Raw genomic sequence first — 15,476 nt, forward strand, 5'->3', positions numbered from 1 at the left:
CAGAAAAGAATGACAGCAGGTAAACTGCGAGAATGTAAGAAGAGCCAAGTCAGAGCAGACTAAAAGTTCATCCGGTCCGGCAACCTATTTCTGGCCGCAGATACCAAAGAGAAAAACCACAAGCGGAACCCGCAGGAAACACTACCCCTAACTAACTGCTCCCCAGCACACAACTATCGGGGCATGCTGCCTCTGAACCTGTAGACTCCGTTTAGTGAACTTGGTTAACAGGCAGCAATACACCTCTCCTCCATAAGTCGGTCCAACCCCCTGCTAAAACTATATAAGCCAATGGCCTCTGCCTCATCTTGTGGCAGTAAATTCCATGAACACATGAATCTGCCTTATACTGAATCAGACTCTTGGTCCATCTAAGTCAGTATTGTCTACTCAGACCAACAGCGGCTCTGCAGGGTCTCAGGCAGAGGTCTATTCGCATCACCTACTTGCCTGGTCCGTGTAACCAGAGATTGGACCTGGGATCTTCTGTATGCCAAGCAGATGCTCTGCCACTGAGCCATGGCCCCCTCCCCACAAATAAAGCTGCTGTACTGAATCAGACCCTTGGTCCATTGAGGTCAGTATTGTCTATTCAGACCGGCAGCAGCTCTCCAGGGTCTCAGACGGGTCTTTCACATCACCTACAGCCTGGTCCTTTTTAACCAGAGATGCCAGGGACTGAACCTGGGACCTTCTGCATGCCAAGCAGATGCTCTACCACTGAGCCATGGCCCCTCCCCAGGCAACTGCCTAAGTGGAGCCACTGCCAACCAGTTTCCACCAAGAGCTACTTTTGCAGAAGAGTTTTCCCACCCACTTTCTTGTGGCACCCATTTAGCAGCCCTCTCTCCTGTCAGCCTTTTCTCACCCTCACAGCCAATCCCCCTTGCCTGCAACTGGACCGGCTAATGCACCTGAAACATTTTCAACCCTGAAAATCCTGTATCAATACTTCGCAATGAGAATAACAACAATAATTTTATTCTCCGGGAGAGAAATAGAAGTCTGGACTATTGCATTCTGTACAGCTGCCAACTCCGGGGTAGGCAACACCTGGAGATTTTGGGGGTGGAACCTGAGGAGAGCGGGGTTTGGGGAGGGGAGGGACTTCAGTGGGGAGAGGCCGTGGCTCAGTGGCAGAGCCTCTGCCTGGCATGCAGAAGGTCCCAGGTTCAATCCCTGGCATCTCCAGTTAAAGGGACCAGGCAAGTAGGTGATATGAGAGACCTCAGCCTGAAACCCTGGAGATTCACAGAGAGGGGCTGTGGCTCAGTGGCAGAGCCTCTGCCTGGCATGCAGAAGGTCCCAGGTTCAATCCCTGGCATCTCCAGTTAAAGGGACCAGGCAAGTAGGTGATGTGAAAGACCTCTGCCTGAGACCCTGGAGATTCACAGAGAGGGGCTGTGGCTCAGTGGCAGAGCCTCTGCCTGGCATGCAGAAGGTCCCAGGTTCAATCCCCGGCATCTCCAGTTAAAGGGACCAGGCAAGTAGGTGATGTGAGAGACCTCAGCCTGAAACCCTGGAGAGCTGCTGCCGGTCTGAGTAGACAATACTGACTTGGATGGACCTTGATGGTTTGATTCAGTATAAGGCCGTTTCATGTGTTCAAGGGGGTATAACGCCATAGAGTCCACCCTCCATAGAACCCCTTTTCTCCGGGGGAACTGATCTCTGTGGTTTAGAGATCAGCTGCAATTCTGGGAGATCTCCAGGCCCCACCTGGAGGTTGGCAACCCTACAGAGCCCCACACACTTTGATGGGGGGGGCGCTCATAAGCACGCTTTTTCCAATCAAGAAAAGAGAAAACTTTCGCAGGGGAAGGCGAGATATATGAATAATAATAATAAAAAACTAAGGGGCTCTAATTCTCCTCCCCCCCAAAAAGTGTTGCCAGAAAGACTCCAGAGCCCATAATGCAAAGCGTCAAAGGCAGGTCAAGCCCCCCTCCCGCGGTGCATGATGGGAACCGAGGCCTTCTCGTCGCCCCTACTTGGCCCTCGTCCTCCCCCTTCCCAGCGTGGCTTAGCCACGTCCCTCCCGGAGGCCTGGGCCCAGCGGCGAGGCGGGAGCGACTCACACAGCGCCGGCAAAGCAGGGCGAGCGAAGGCCGGACCCCGGCGAAGAGAGACCCACGAGGCGCTTCCGCTCCGCCCGGCCTCAGCCTGAGGAAAGAGGGCGGGCACGCGCCGCGCGCGGCATTCTGGGAGAGAGCAGCCTCCTGGGGCAAACCAACTCCGGCCCGAAGAGGGGTGTGTATGGGTGGGATAAAAAGGCCGGCAAGCCTTTGTGAGGAAAGTGTAAAATTTATCTTGATCCTGACGGCTGTCCAAGGTCTAACATTTGGACAGCCGTCAGGATCAAAGCGATATAAAGACTCGTTTAATAAAAAGGCTAATTTAATCGCTCCTCCTCTTCGCCCCCCCCGTGTCTGTAAGAATGGAGCAGCCCGACCTCGGGCTTGGAATAGCAACCGTAAAGCGCACTGCAAGCGACTGGGGGGCGGAGAAGAAGTGTGAGGCGTTTCTGCGGAATGGAACAACCCCCGGCGGCGATGGCTGTATCTTTCCCCGTTCAGAATAATGGGGATGCCCGAAAGAAGGAACCTGTAATGGAACGGGGGGAGAAGAGGAAAGCCGAAATACTAATGTGTTCTTCCCTTCTCCCCCTCTCGCGTGTGTCAATTGGAACGGTCCAAGGGAGGGCGACGGAGAGAGGATGGAAGAATCCAAGGGAACGCAAAGGGAAGGGGGAGAGGCTTGGAACGTCGCACGGAGAGAAGGGGGGGGAAAGCGACTGGAGAGCGCATGCGCCCTGCTCCATCTGAAGCCAGGCGGAAGACAAAGGCGGCCGCTCCCTCCTCCCCCCCCTCCTCTTTTCCGCCCCCCCCCCGCTTATAACGCGCCCCCCTTTTTCTGAGCCGGGATTTATGGTGCTGGGGCTTGCAAAGACCCTCCTCTCTGCTTGCTGTATTTGGAGGGTCGCTGGGGGCAGCATAGGAGGGGCCTGGCATGGCTGGGGGGCAGGGGGCTTTGCTCCCCCCAGAGCAAAACAGCTTGGAGGGTGAGCCAGCTTTGCCTGCAGGACTGGTAGCCCCGGCGGTGCCAGGCGAGCCCCTGGAGGAGTCGCCGGCTCCTCGGTCCCTGCGCCGACCCAGCTGTGCTGGCCTCGATGGTGTCAGCAGTGGGATCGCTGCCCCCTTACCGCTGTCCAAGATGGCTTTCCGCCGCGCCTACTCCATCAAGGACAAGCTGCAGGCCATCGGACGCATCAAGAAAGGCGAGCGGCAGGCCTCCGTGTGCCGAGACTTCGGGGTGCCCGGCGGCACCCTGCGCTGCTGGCTGAAAGACGAGCGGAAGCTGCGCTGGTTCTTGGACCAGCTGGGCGGGGAGGTGGGCACCCACCGCAAGAAGATGCGCCTGGCCAACGAGGAGGAGATCGACCGGGCCGTCTACTCCTGGTTCCTCGCCCTGCGCCAGCACGGTGTGCCCCTCTCGGGCCCTGTCATCCAGGCCCAGGCGGAAGCCTTTGCCCGGCAGATCTACGGCCCCGAGTGTACCTTTAAGGCCAGCCACGGGTGGTTTTGGCGATGGCAGAAGAGACATGGCATCTCCAGCCAGCGCATTTATGGCGAGGCAGGGGGTGGCATTGGCGTGGCGGGCGATAGCCCTGCCCTCAAAGCCAAAGTGCAGCCTGGTCGGCCCTCTTTAGCCTCCTCTGACCCTCTTCCATCGCTCCCCCCATCCCCGGACATGACTCCCTCCGACGGGGGAGGCTACACTGATGAACAGATCTACAACACCAGTGTTACCGGGCTCTACTGGAAGCTGCTGCCGGGCCAACTCCAAACACAGGGGGCATGTGGTAGCCCACAAACTCCTGCACGTTCCCAGTCACGGGGGAAAGACCGTGTCACGGTGCTGCTAGCTGCCAACCTCACTGGCTTGCACAAGCTGAAGCCACTAGTGGTTGGAGACCTGCAGGACTCTCCCTGGCTCTGTCGCCATGATCTCCCAGCTTGCTATCGCTACAGTGTCGGGGCCCGCCTTGGTCCTGCCCTTCTCCGTCTCTGGTTCTTTGAAGACTTTGTCCCCGCCGTGAAAAGTTTCTTACACCGTCACTGCCTCCAACAGAGAGCTGTGTTACTGCTCAGCTGCCCTCCATCTTTTTGGGGCGGTGCTGAGGATCCGCCCCAGGTGCAGACCCCGGACGGTTCCATCCGAGCCCTCTTCCTCTCCAAGACAGTCGGGGGCTTGTCGGGAGGAGGCAGGCACATCTCTGCCCCGCTGGGGCAAGGTGTGGTGTCCACCTTCAAGCAGGTGTACAAACGGGAGCTACTTCGGATGGCTGCATCATGCGCGGTGGGAGAAGGGAATTCGGAAGAGCCCGACCAACTTGGCATGGGTGGGCTTCTGGACTTCGCCCAGTCCTTCCTTCTCAAGGACCTGCTAAACCTCGCTGCTTTCTCTTGGGACCTCATCCCTGCGGGCACCATTGAGAAATGCTGGCTCCTCGGCTTACGGGCAGCCTTTGAGCCCAACCCTGGAGAGGAAGAAGAACAAGGGGAGGCCCCAGGTAGCACAAACAACTCGTCCTTTGGCGACCTCGCTTACCTGGCTGCCCTTCTGGGCAGGCGCCTGGCTCCAGAGGAGGTGGGGGATTGGCTCCATGCAGATGACGTGGTCATAGACATCAGGGAAGGGGAGGAGGGATCTTTGGGTTGGGAAGATGAGGAGGATGAGATGAGAGGGGATCAGGAGGTTGAGGAAGGAGATGATCTTCCGGTTCCCACATCCCAGGAAGCTATCCAGGGCCTGCAGAAGGCCTTGCGCTGGCTGGAGTGCCAGGACCGCCAGCGAGTGGGCCCCCACAAGCTGGTACAGCTGCGTTCCTTCATCAGCATGGCTCGGCGGCTGCGCCAGCCACCTATTCCATGCCTCAGCAAGGGCCAAAGCAGGTGAGCCAGCCCTGCACTTGCTTGCCAGACTGAAGAACGTCGCCTCTCTATGCAGCAAAGGTCTGTACCCTGAACCCATAACTGCTGGCAGGAGCTTCTCTGCTTGCGCCCAGTGACATGAGCAGAACAGGGTATCTGCTTCCTGCTCGCAGGGAAAACCCTCTCCCTGATGCAACTGCAGAGGCTGAGGGAACTTCGTTCTAGCAAGCACCAGAGCTTGAGGGCTGTTTGTCATTTCAGGGGGGTAATTCTTCATTGCTCTGGAGGGGCTGTGCTAAACAGGTGCCCCCCCCCCCAAATATCAACTAAACCCACCTAGAGTTGGGTTGAGAGGAAACGGCTCCTGCAGGTAGACCAAAACTACCCGTGTGTGAGCCAGTTTTAGAAAAGCTGCTGCAATTTTAAGGGCTGAAAAGAGAAAAATATTAGGTGGTACCATTCCAACAAAGGTGAGGGTGATGAGAAGGGAGGCCTGTCTTCAAAGACACTTTGCCCAGGGCCCACAGTCTGCTCATGGCTGTAAAAACAGAACAGGCTACATGTCAGTTTTAAAAAAGGACAGATGGAAAGCCGGTGTGATGTAGTGGTTCGAATGTCCCACTAGGATCTGGGAAACCCAGCTCTGAATCCCCACTCATGCAATGGAAGCTTGCCGGGTGACCTTGGGCCAGTCACACCCTCATAAGAGCATAAGAAAGGCCCTGCTGGATCAGACCAAGGTCCATCAAGTCCAGCAGTCTGTTCACACAGTGATCAACCAGGTGCCTCTAGGAAGCCCACAAGTAAGATGCAGCAGCATTAGCCTGCCTGTGTTCCACAGCACCTAATAGGCCTGCTTTTCTGATCCTGGAGAGAACAGGTATGCATCATGACTAGTATCCATTTTTACTAGTAGCCAAGAGTACCCCTCTCCTCCATGAACATGTCCGCTTCCTTCTTAAAGCCTTTCAAGTTGGCAGCCATCACCTTGGGGCAGGGAGTTCCACCATTTAACTATGCGTCGTGTGAAGAAATATTTCATTTTATCTGTTTTGAATCTCACCCTCTAGCTTCAGCAGATGACCCCACATTCTAGCCTCCCCCTGTCCACTTTCTCCATACCATGCATAATTTTATAGACCTCTTATCATGTCTCCTCTTATCCGCCTTCTTTCCAAGCTAAACAGCCCTAAGCGTTTTAACCGCTCCTCATAGGGCAGTTACTCTAGTCCCCCAATCATTTTGGTTGCTCTTTTCTGCACCTTCTCAAGCTCTCCAATCTCCTTTTTTAGGTATGGTGACCAGAACTGCGCACAGTATTCCAAATGTGGTCTCACCATAGATTTGTACAAAGGCAGTATGATAGCAGCAGTTTTATTCTCTATTCCTCGTCTAATTATGCCCAGCATGGAATTTGCCTTTTTCACAGCAGCCGCACACTGGGTCTCAAGTCTAACCTACCTCATGGGGTTGCTGTGAGGATAAACAGAGCAGAATGCTGTAAGCCACTTTGGGGAGGAAAGATGGGGTATAAATTAAATAAAAAGTGAACCACAGCAGACAGCTTCTTCCACAAGTCTGGAGAACTCGGAAGAAAAGAAGGCAGACGTAATTGTGTGAGCAACAGCAGCTGCAGTGGCTGCAGATGATGTTTATTAGGCATCAACTCTCCAGTGAAGGAGCTGGGAATGACCAGCCCCGTTCACCACAGCCCTGGAACCAGCGCTCCCATCTCTGGCTCCCTCCCAGTCTTTTCTCAACATTGTTCACACATAAGCCATACTTTCCAGGAAGGTAATTCCACCTCCCAAACGCTTTCTTTATTGGTCAGGAAAGGACCTACGTCCACTCAAGCGACGCCACCGCATCCCCGGCTTCTATCTCTTGCCCAGCTCCTGGGCCCGGCTAGTGCCAGCCTCCACAGCATTCATGACCGTCGATCGCAGGGCCCCCTTCTCTAGCTCGTGCAAAGCATGGATGGTTGTGCCGCCCGGGGTGCAGACGGCACTCCTTAGGACCGCCGGGTGCTCGCCTGTTTCTAGGATCATCTTGCCTGCTCCCTAGAAGAAATGGAGATACATATATTGGGGGGTAGCGGGAGGCGTGGTGGCTGTGAAATCCGAGAAAATAAAACCAAAACTGGTGGCAGCTTTTGCTGGAACAATATTATTTTAATCTGCACCGCCGATTAGTTCTCCGATAGCCAATCAGAAGCACTACTAGCTAGCAGCCCCCCTTAGCCCCATCTACTTTCTAAAAATACTTGGCACCAGGGAAGGTGTTGGTGGGTGCCATGGCACCCATGGCCACCATGTTGGGGACCCTCGGCTTAGAATGAAAGAGAAATGATCAAACCAGGAAGTAATTCTCCAATCTCCTTACCAAGAGGGTCTGGGCAGCGATCTTGTTGGCCACGGCCCACGGCATCCCCATCTTCACTGCACCTTCAGCCAGCGCTTCAGCAAACGTGTACACCTGTGGGGTGACATGGGGAAGAAATCAATGGGAATTCTCAGGACAAAAAGGAGGCCACAGAGGAGACCCTAAGTCAGCCAGGGTGGCGGTTAGGGATGTGGTCCAGAATACATCTAATGAGGGTGGTCTCAAGCTATGCTGGTGCCATCTGTGCCCACCCCTCTACTTCTCAGCATCATCTTGCAGAGGAACCTTTCAGGAAAGCTCAGCTTTGGATGGTGTAGATGAAGATCCCAAGCCACACCACTGATGTTTTTAGCTTAGCACCATCTGTGCTGAAGGGAGGGGCAGTGGCTCAGTGGTAGAGCATCCGCTTGGCATGCAGAAGGTCCCAGGTTCAATCCCCGGCGTCTCCAGCTAAAAATGACTGGGCAGTAGGTGATGTGAAAGACCTATGCCATTGCCTGAGACCCTGGAGAGCTGCCAGCCTGAGTAGACAATACTGAGTAGATGATGGACCAAGGGTCTGATCCAGTATAAGGCAGCTCCATGTGAACTTTCTAATAGTTAGAGCGGTTCCTCGGTGGAACAGGCTTCCTTGGGAGGTGGTGAGCTCTCTTTCCCTGGAGGTTGTTAAGCAGAGGCTAGATGGCCATCTGTCAGCAATGCTGATTCTATGACCTTAGGCAGTTCATGAGAGGGAGGGCATCTTGGCCATCTTCTGGGCATGGAGCAGGGGTCACTAGGGGTGTGGGAGGGGAGGTGGTTGTGAATTTCCTGCATTGTGCAGGGGTTTGGACTAGATGACCCTGGTGGTTCCTTCCAACTCTTAAGATTCTATGAATCCTTGTGATGTTCAGCGCATGGAGAAACATGGACATCTGATTTCCAAAGGTCACGAGCAGGAAGAAGCCCCTTCCTCTACCCTGCGGCCCCAGCTCCTTTATCTGGAGGTGGTGGGGTCTGTACTTGGGCGCATGAAAGGCAGGTGCTTTTATCACTGAAATACGGATCCTCCTCCTTCCTCTTTTACTGACTCTTAAATATCCAAAGCTCACAGAGCCTAGTAATGCTCCAGAGATTCAGATATATTTTTTAAACCATCCCAGTTACCAGGGGTGAGCCTTCCCCCGGCAGAGTCAAACTCTGCAATGAGAATAAGCTATACAAATTGAAAATACCGTTTAATAATGTATAACGTGCCCTGCTTCTGAAGCAACAAATAATTCAAGTATTTTGGTGGGGTTTTTTACCCATGGGATGTGACAAGACCCCCAATCTTTTTGAGCCTGCAGACACCTTTCGAATTCTGACACAGTGTGGTGGGTGCAGCCACAAAATGGCTGCCACAAGATGACTACCGCGGGAGGTGGAGCCAGCCACAAATGGCTGCTGCAGCTTACCTTCAGCCACACTGCAAAGACTCTTGTGCTGCGATAGCAGCGGCTGCCAAAGCAGAGGTTTAAAAAATATCCACTGCCAGTCAGTTCTCTGGTGTATTGCAGTGGTTAAGAGCGGTGGACTCTAATCTGGAGAACTGGGTTGGATTCCCCACTCCTACACATGACACCTGCTGGGTGCCCTTGGGTTAGTCACAGTTCTCTCCGAACTGTGTCAGCCCCACCTACCTCCCAGGGTGTCTGTTGTGGGGAGGGGAAGGTGATTGTAAGCTGGTTTGATTTTCCTTAAAAGGCAGAGAACACTGGTGTATTAAAACCAACTCTTCTTTTTCTTCAATAGCCAGCCAGAAGCTTTGCTGGGCAAAAGCCCCACCAGCTTTCTGAAGACACTTAGTGGGTGCAATTACTCCCATGGGTACCACGGTAGGGACCCCTGCGATATGACTAGGACAGAGGGAAAGGAGGGAAGGAAATCATATGGGGCCACTACCAAGTTGACTTGCCACCAGGACTAACTGCATGGATTTTTACAAGGGGTGCAACCAGCCCACTGGGACCCAACGCAAATGGCACTCACGTAGGCCACTCCACTGCCACTCAGTCCAGTGTGAATGTCAATGTAGGGCTCAGGCCCCACTTCGCAAAGCCCACAAGGGGTCAGCAACTTCTTCAGCAAGGCCACATCCAGATCACGTGTGCAGGTCCCCGGGGCCAGAACAATAGCGCCTGACTGGACCACGCAGGGAAGGTTGGGCATCATCCGCAACACCTTGGTCCTGGCAGGAAGCAGCTGCGGAGGCAGAACGAGAAGATATAGAGTAGATACAAATACATGCTTTGGAAACTTTTCAGGACAATCCACAAGTATCTGGCTTGAGGAGAGCCAGCATGGTGTAGTGGTTGGGAGCAGTGGACTCTAGTCTGGAGGACCGGGTTGGATTCCCCACTCCTCCACATGAAGCCAGTTGGGTGACCTTGGGCTAGTCACACTGTCTCAGCCCCACCTACCTCACAAGGTGTCTGTTGTGGGGAGAGAAAGGGAAGGAGATTGTAAGCTGCTTTGATTCTCTTTAAAACGGTAGACAAAGTCGGCCTACATAATTCTCCTCTCTTCCCTTTCATCCTAACAACAATCCTGTGAAGTAGGTTAGGCTGAGTTTGTGTGACTGGCCCAAAGTCACTCAGAAAGCTTCCATGGCAGAGAGAGGACTCAAACCAAGTGCCTCCCAGATCCTAGTCTTGACAATCTAACCGGCTCTCAATTTATATGCAGATTTGACACTTATCATTCTGGGTCTCAGTAAGGACCGGAAGTGAACGGCCCACGCAAAAAGTTATTGTACCACTTTTAAAGGCTTACAATCACCTCCCCACAACAGACACCCTGTGAGGTGGTTGGGGCTGAGAGAGAGTGACTAGCCCAAGCTCACCTAGCTGGCTTCATGTGTAGGAGTGGGGGAACCAACCCGGTTCACCAGATTAGCCTCCACCGCTCATGTGGAGGAGTGGGGAATCAAACCCGGTTCTCCAGATCAGAGTCCACCGCTCCAAACCACCACTTTTAACCACTACACCACGCCTGCCCCTTGGATTGCTTTATCTTCAGGCCTTATATGGCGTCTCTTCCTACAGTGTAGATGCATTTTTCAACTGAGCCCTCTACATGAGACCCTGGAGTGCTGCTGCCAGTCTGAATAGACAATACCGATAATAATATAAATCAAGGTATTTTAGATGCTTTCAGAGGTACATTATTCTGTCCAGACTGGGAAGGCTAAAAATCTAATCAAAACAAAACTGGTCCTCCAGTTTCCCAGCTGAGAAGGGTCTGTCCCAAGCCTGCTAGCCGAGATCCTTTAAACTGGAGTTGCCGAGCACTGAACCCAGAGCCTTCTGCGGGCAAAGCAGGTGCTCTGACAGAGACTGTGTTCCAGCCCTCCCCACACCAGATATGGGCCCCTCTGTGGGTCAGAGGGATGGATTCTGAGCACCTGGCAGTGAAGAGGCCCAAAGCATGTGCGGCTGTCCTGAACGAGGGCCAGGGCGTTTTTGGACCCGGCCTGGTGGAATAGTCTCCCCAGTAACATCAGGGCCCTGGGGGACTTGAAAGAGTTTCCGCAGGGTCTGCAAAACGGAGCTATTCTGCCAGGCCTACAAGGGCAGCCGCTAGCTACTCTAAGCTATCCATCATACTGGCCTCCCCATTTTTTCCCCCTACACTTGTCATCTGTGGGGGAGATTCTGCGGTCCAGTCTATGGCAGGTACTATTATTTTACACATGAAGCTGCCTTCTACTGAATCAGGCCCTTGGTCCATCTAAGTCAGATTTGTCTACTCAGACCGGTAGCAGCTCTCCAGGGTCTCAGGCTGAGGTCTATTCACATCACCTACCTGCCTAGTCCCTTTAACTGGAGATGGCGGGGATTGAACCTGGGACCTTCTGCATGCCAAGCAGATGCTCTACCACTGAGCCACAGCCCCTCCCACATTTTAAATTGCTCTGCTTGCTGTGTTTTAGTTATTGATTTTAATGTCTTATAGTCCTGTTGATTTTAAAGGTTGTAACCTGCCCTGAGTCTGGTTGGACCGGGAATGAGGGTGGGCTATAAAATGCAAATATAAATTAATTAAATAAATAAAGAGAAGGACCTCGCATCAACTCACCTCTTCCAGGGTCCCGAGCGTGACTCCGGCTGCCATGGAAATGACAATGTGATCTTGAGTGACAGCAGGAGCGATTTCGCGGAGGACCATGGGGATAATGTGGGGCTTGGTAGCCAAGAACACCACGGTACTGTTCTTCAGCACCTCCAGGTTACAGTGTGTTGTTCTGCAGCCGAAGCCCTTTCATCCAAAAGAGAGAGAAAGAGGAGCGAGAGGTGAGCAATTCTCAGGTTGGAACTCAACAGCATTTGGTCTACATCCCTGCTTAATCCAGGGGGAAAGAGACTGAAAATAAAATAGCTGATGAAAGGCTAACGAATCTGGGAGTTTTCAGTTCACAAAAGAGACAACTAAGGTGGGGGGACATGATAGAGGTTTATAACGTTATGCACAGGATGGAGAGAGTTGAGAGAAATATTTTTTCTCCCTTTCCCAAAATATTAGAACTTAGGGCATCCAATGAAGCTGATGGGCAGTAGTTTCAGGAAGGACAAAAGGAAATACTTCTTTACACAATTTGCTCCAGAGGATGTAGTAATGGCCACAGGCACTAAAAGGGGAGTAGACAGATTCACTGAGGAGAGGTCTATCAGTGGCTACTAGCTATGATGACTGAAGGGAGCCTCCAGAACCTCTGAATCACAGTGCCAGGAGGTAACATCAGGGGAAGGCCTCGGCCTCGGCGCCCTGCTACTGGACCTCCACAGAAACTGGTTGGTCACTGTGTGAGACTGGACGCTGCACCAGACGGACCACTGGTCTGATCCAGCGCGGGTGTGTGTGTGTTGGGAGTTGCCAGAATCTACCCAGAAAGTTCAAGGCTTAGCTGAGAACTGAACCGCACACTTTCCATTCATAGCTCATAAACACTGCACTGGCTGTCTTTCGTTTCATGAAAACCAATATAATTTATGGATAATATTGCATCAACTCCTGTCTGCTTATTTGAAAGCTAGGGTTAAGTAAGGGCAAATCCTTTAAACGATATTTGGGAAAGGAAATGGACCAAGAATAACACAGAGACACATCCGTGCCTTACTGGGATTTTTTTGGAAGGAATAGGACGGCAATCACCTCTTGGTGTGATTGACTACAGTTCTCATGCAGGTATTTTGAGCATGGGGATCAAGAGGGCAGAACAGATGATCTCTAGCATTCCTTTCACTTCAAGTCTTCTGCCAAACAATCACTCTTGCGTCCTCATTTACCTGGAACTTGTCCAGATTGGTGTTGGATGGGGCACTGGCAAAGATGTTTTTCGGCTGAACTTCTCCTGTTAAGCAAATAAGGAGAAGGGGATGGGGAATCAAGTATTTAACCTAGCACACATTTCACATGCGTCCAAACACATACCAAGAAATATCAGAAACTTCCAACATCACTCATCAAATTAAACACACTTAAATGTTTATACTGTTTGACTACTAAACTTTCAAGTGATTTACAATAAAAAGGTAAGTGGTCAACAACACATATATGTGTGTGTGTGTGTGTTAAGTGCCGTCAAGCCGCTTCTGACTCATGGCGACCTTATGAATGAAAGTCCTCCGAAATGTCCTATATTTGACAGCCTTGCTCAGATCTTGCAAATTGAAGGCTGTGGGTTCCTTTACTGAGTCAATCCATCTCTTGTTGGGTCTTCCTCTTTTCCTGCTGCCCTCAACTTTTCCTAGCATGACTGTCTTTTCCAGTGACTCTTGTCGTCTCATGACGTGACCAAAATACGACAGCCTCAGTTTAGTCATTTTAGCTTCTAGGGTCAGTTCAGGCTTGATTTGATCTAGAACCCACTGATTTGTTTTTTTGGCAGTCCACGGAATCCGTAACACTCTCCTCCAACACCACATTTCAAAGGAATCTATTTTCTTCCTATCAGCTTTCTTCACTGTCCAGCTTTCACACCCATACATAGTGATAGGGAATACGATTGCATGAATTAATCTAGTCTTGGTGGCCAGTGACACATCCTTACACTTCCAAATCTTTTCTAGCTCCTTCATGGCTGCCCTTCCCAGTCTCAATCTCCTTCTGATTTCTTGGCTGCAGTCTCCCTTTTGGTTGATGGTGGAGCCAAGGAATAGAAAGTCTTGAACCATTTCAATTTCCTCATTACTTTTGTTTTCTTGATGTTCACCTGTAGTCCTGCTTTGGCACTTTCTCTTTTTACTTTTATCAGTAGTCGTTTCAAATCTTCATTATTTTCTGCCAATAATGTAGGGTCATCAGCATCTCAAATTATTAATGTTCCTCCCTCCAATTTTCACTCCACCTTCATCTAAATCTAATCCAGCTTTCCTAATTATATGTTCTGCATATAGATTGAAGAGATAGAGAGATAAAATACATCCTTGTCTGACACCTTTGCCAATTGGAAACCATGCTGTTTCTCCATATTCTGTTCTAACTGTGGCCTCTTGTCAACTCTTTTATATATATATATATATATATATTCAGATCTCCTGTTTGGCTTTACACGGGAGACCTTTAGCGGCCCAAAATCATTATGAGACATTAAGAATATCAATTTCATCATCTATTTCAAATTTCATTGTCTATGTCAAAAAATTTGGGAAAACACTGATATTTTGACATCAGCAAATTTCCCCAATAATAATGAAATAAAATGTGAAATCATTGACAATCATACCTGCAATCTCTCGCTCTGTTCCTTTTGACCAAACATAAGATTATTACTGGAATTTTGTCCTCTCTGAAGGAGTGGCAAAGTTCATTACCATCAGGAAGAAGAATCCAGGTGGGAACCTCTTTATTTGGGACTCCCCCCTCCCCAAGACTGGCAAATACAGGTTTCCCCTGGCATTTTAAACTCAAATCCTACCTGCATTCTTAACATTTTTGTGGTGCTTCACTACCTTACACCTAAGACAGGCCCTGCATCATGTACCTTGCTGGGTCTGAAGAAGAAGAGTTAGTCCGCTTTTCTCTACCTTTAAGGAGTCTCATACTGGCTCAGTGGTAGAGCATCTGCTTAGCATGCAGAAGATCCCAGGTTCAATCCCCGGCATCTCCAGTTAAAGGGACTAGGCAAGTAGGTGATGTGAAAGACCCCTGCCTGAGACCCTGGAGAGCCACTGCTGGTCTGAGTAGACAATACTGACTTTGATGGACCGAAGATAATTCACAGTGGGTAGCCGTGTTAGTCTGTCTGCAGTAGTAGAAAAGAGCAAGAGTCCAGTAGCACCTTAAAGACTAACAAAAATATTAAAGACTGCCAGAAAATATTTTTGTTAGTCTTTAAGGTGCTACTGGACTTTTCTACTACTTTGATGGACTGAGGGTCTGATTCAGTAGAAGGCGGCTTCATGTGTTCAAGCTAAGTGGAGTTGGCCCTGGTTGGTACGTGGATGGGTGTCAGGAGCTGGCCATGAAGACAGTTTATGGTTGTGCTCCCAGGTGTTGTTTCGCAGTTCTCTCCAAGGCCAGTCCATGCCCTGTGTTTAGACTTCATAGATTCCTTTAGTGTGGGAATTGCCAAGTACTCCTTCCTGCCTCTGAGAGGGGGGTTGCCTGGGTTAGCGGTTATCTCCTTTTGCTTTTCCTTATATGCCATGTGCCTTGCCTTAGCCCCTTACTAGTGTCATTCTGAATATGGCTTCTGTAACCTGTCGAGTCTAATCCATAAAACTGCTTTCGTGGACTTGCCCTCTGCTGGAATCTGTTTATGGGTTTGCCGCAGGGCTGGAGCTCACAATGGGAGACCCCCCCCCCCGGCAGGCAGTCCAGGATTGCTATGCAGAGGCAGGCAACAGCAAACCGCCTCTGAACATCCCTTGCATTGAAACCCCCCTGATGGGTCCTGGGCCGTTTCCAGCACCCAAGAACTAACGAGGCTCCGCGCTTTGCAAAACCTCCAGCGGCCACCCAGCTCCGGCCTTCCGAGCATCCGCAGCAGCCAGGAGCCCCCCCCCCACCCTGCCCGGCTTACCTGTCAGCAGCATCCCTTGGACTAGCGCGCCAGCCATGCGCCCCGCGCCCACAAAGCCCACGCGCAGCTCCCGCAGCGCCTCCATCGCCCGGCTCCATTCATGCCCTTCGTCCGCC

The 15,476-nt window shown here is 51.5% G+C and overlaps 3 protein-coding genes across 5 annotated transcripts in view; 1 reads left to right on the forward strand and 2 right to left on the reverse strand.

The window, feature by feature from the left end:
• EEF1D (eukaryotic translation elongation factor 1 delta) overlaps positions 1 to 2,152 on the reverse strand; it is a 38,254-nt gene extending 36,102 nt beyond the window's left edge. For 2 of the 3 annotated variants that reach the window (XM_056854070.1, XM_056854067.1), the window contains exon 1: positions 2,079 to 2,095. The gene's annotated coding sequence lies outside the window, so the exon portion shown is untranslated. Of the gene's footprint in view, positions 1 to 2,078; positions 2,096 to 2,130 lie in introns of those variants that run through there. The other variant, XM_056854069.1, reaches the window with a different exon arrangement.
• Positions 2,153 to 3,213: 1,061 nt separating this feature from the next.
• TIGD5 (tigger transposable element derived 5) lies at positions 3,214 to 4,959 on the forward strand. The gene has a single exon (XM_056854623.1). The coding sequence runs from the start codon at positions 3,214 to 3,216 to the stop codon at positions 4,957 to 4,959; it is 1,746 nt and encodes a 581-aa protein (XP_056710601.1).
• A 1,845-nt stretch (positions 4,960 to 6,804) lies between these two features.
• On the reverse strand, positions 6,805 to 15,445 carry PYCR3 (pyrroline-5-carboxylate reductase 3). Its single transcript, XM_056854750.1, has 6 exons — positions 15,361 to 15,445; positions 12,623 to 12,687; positions 11,415 to 11,594; positions 9,327 to 9,539; positions 7,317 to 7,409; positions 6,805 to 6,994 (listed from the first exon to the last, which is right to left on the reverse strand). Exons 1-6 carry the CDS (start codon positions 15,443 to 15,445, stop codon positions 6,812 to 6,814), a joined length of 819 nt encoding a protein of 272 aa, XP_056710728.1. The 3' UTR covers positions 6,805 to 6,811.
• Between the last annotated feature and the right edge of the window lie 31 nt (positions 15,446 to 15,476).

This window comes from Euleptes europaea, chromosome 8 (genome assembly GCF_029931775.1).
Source record: "Euleptes europaea isolate rEulEur1 chromosome 8, rEulEur1.hap1, whole genome shotgun sequence".
Lineage (NCBI taxonomy): Eukaryota > Metazoa > Chordata > Lepidosauria > Squamata > Sphaerodactylidae > Euleptes > Euleptes europaea.

Coding starts and splice junctions, on each gene's coding strand:
- PYCR3 (XM_056854750.1), bottom strand. CDS start 15,445: ATGGAGGCGCTGCGGGAGCTGCGCGTGGGCTTTGTGGGCGCGGGGCGC. Junction 9,540..11,414: donor CGCTCGGGACCCTGGAAGAG/GTGAGTTGATGC, acceptor CTGCCTCCGCAG/CTGCTTCCTGCCAGGACCAA. Junction 7,410..9,326: donor GTGGCAGTGGAGTGGCCTAC/GTGAGTGCCATT, acceptor GTCACCCCACAG/GTGTACACGTTTGCTGAAGC.
- TIGD5 (XM_056854623.1), top strand. CDS start 3,214: ATGGCTTTCCGCCGCGCCTACTCCATCAAGGACAAGCTGCAGGCCATC.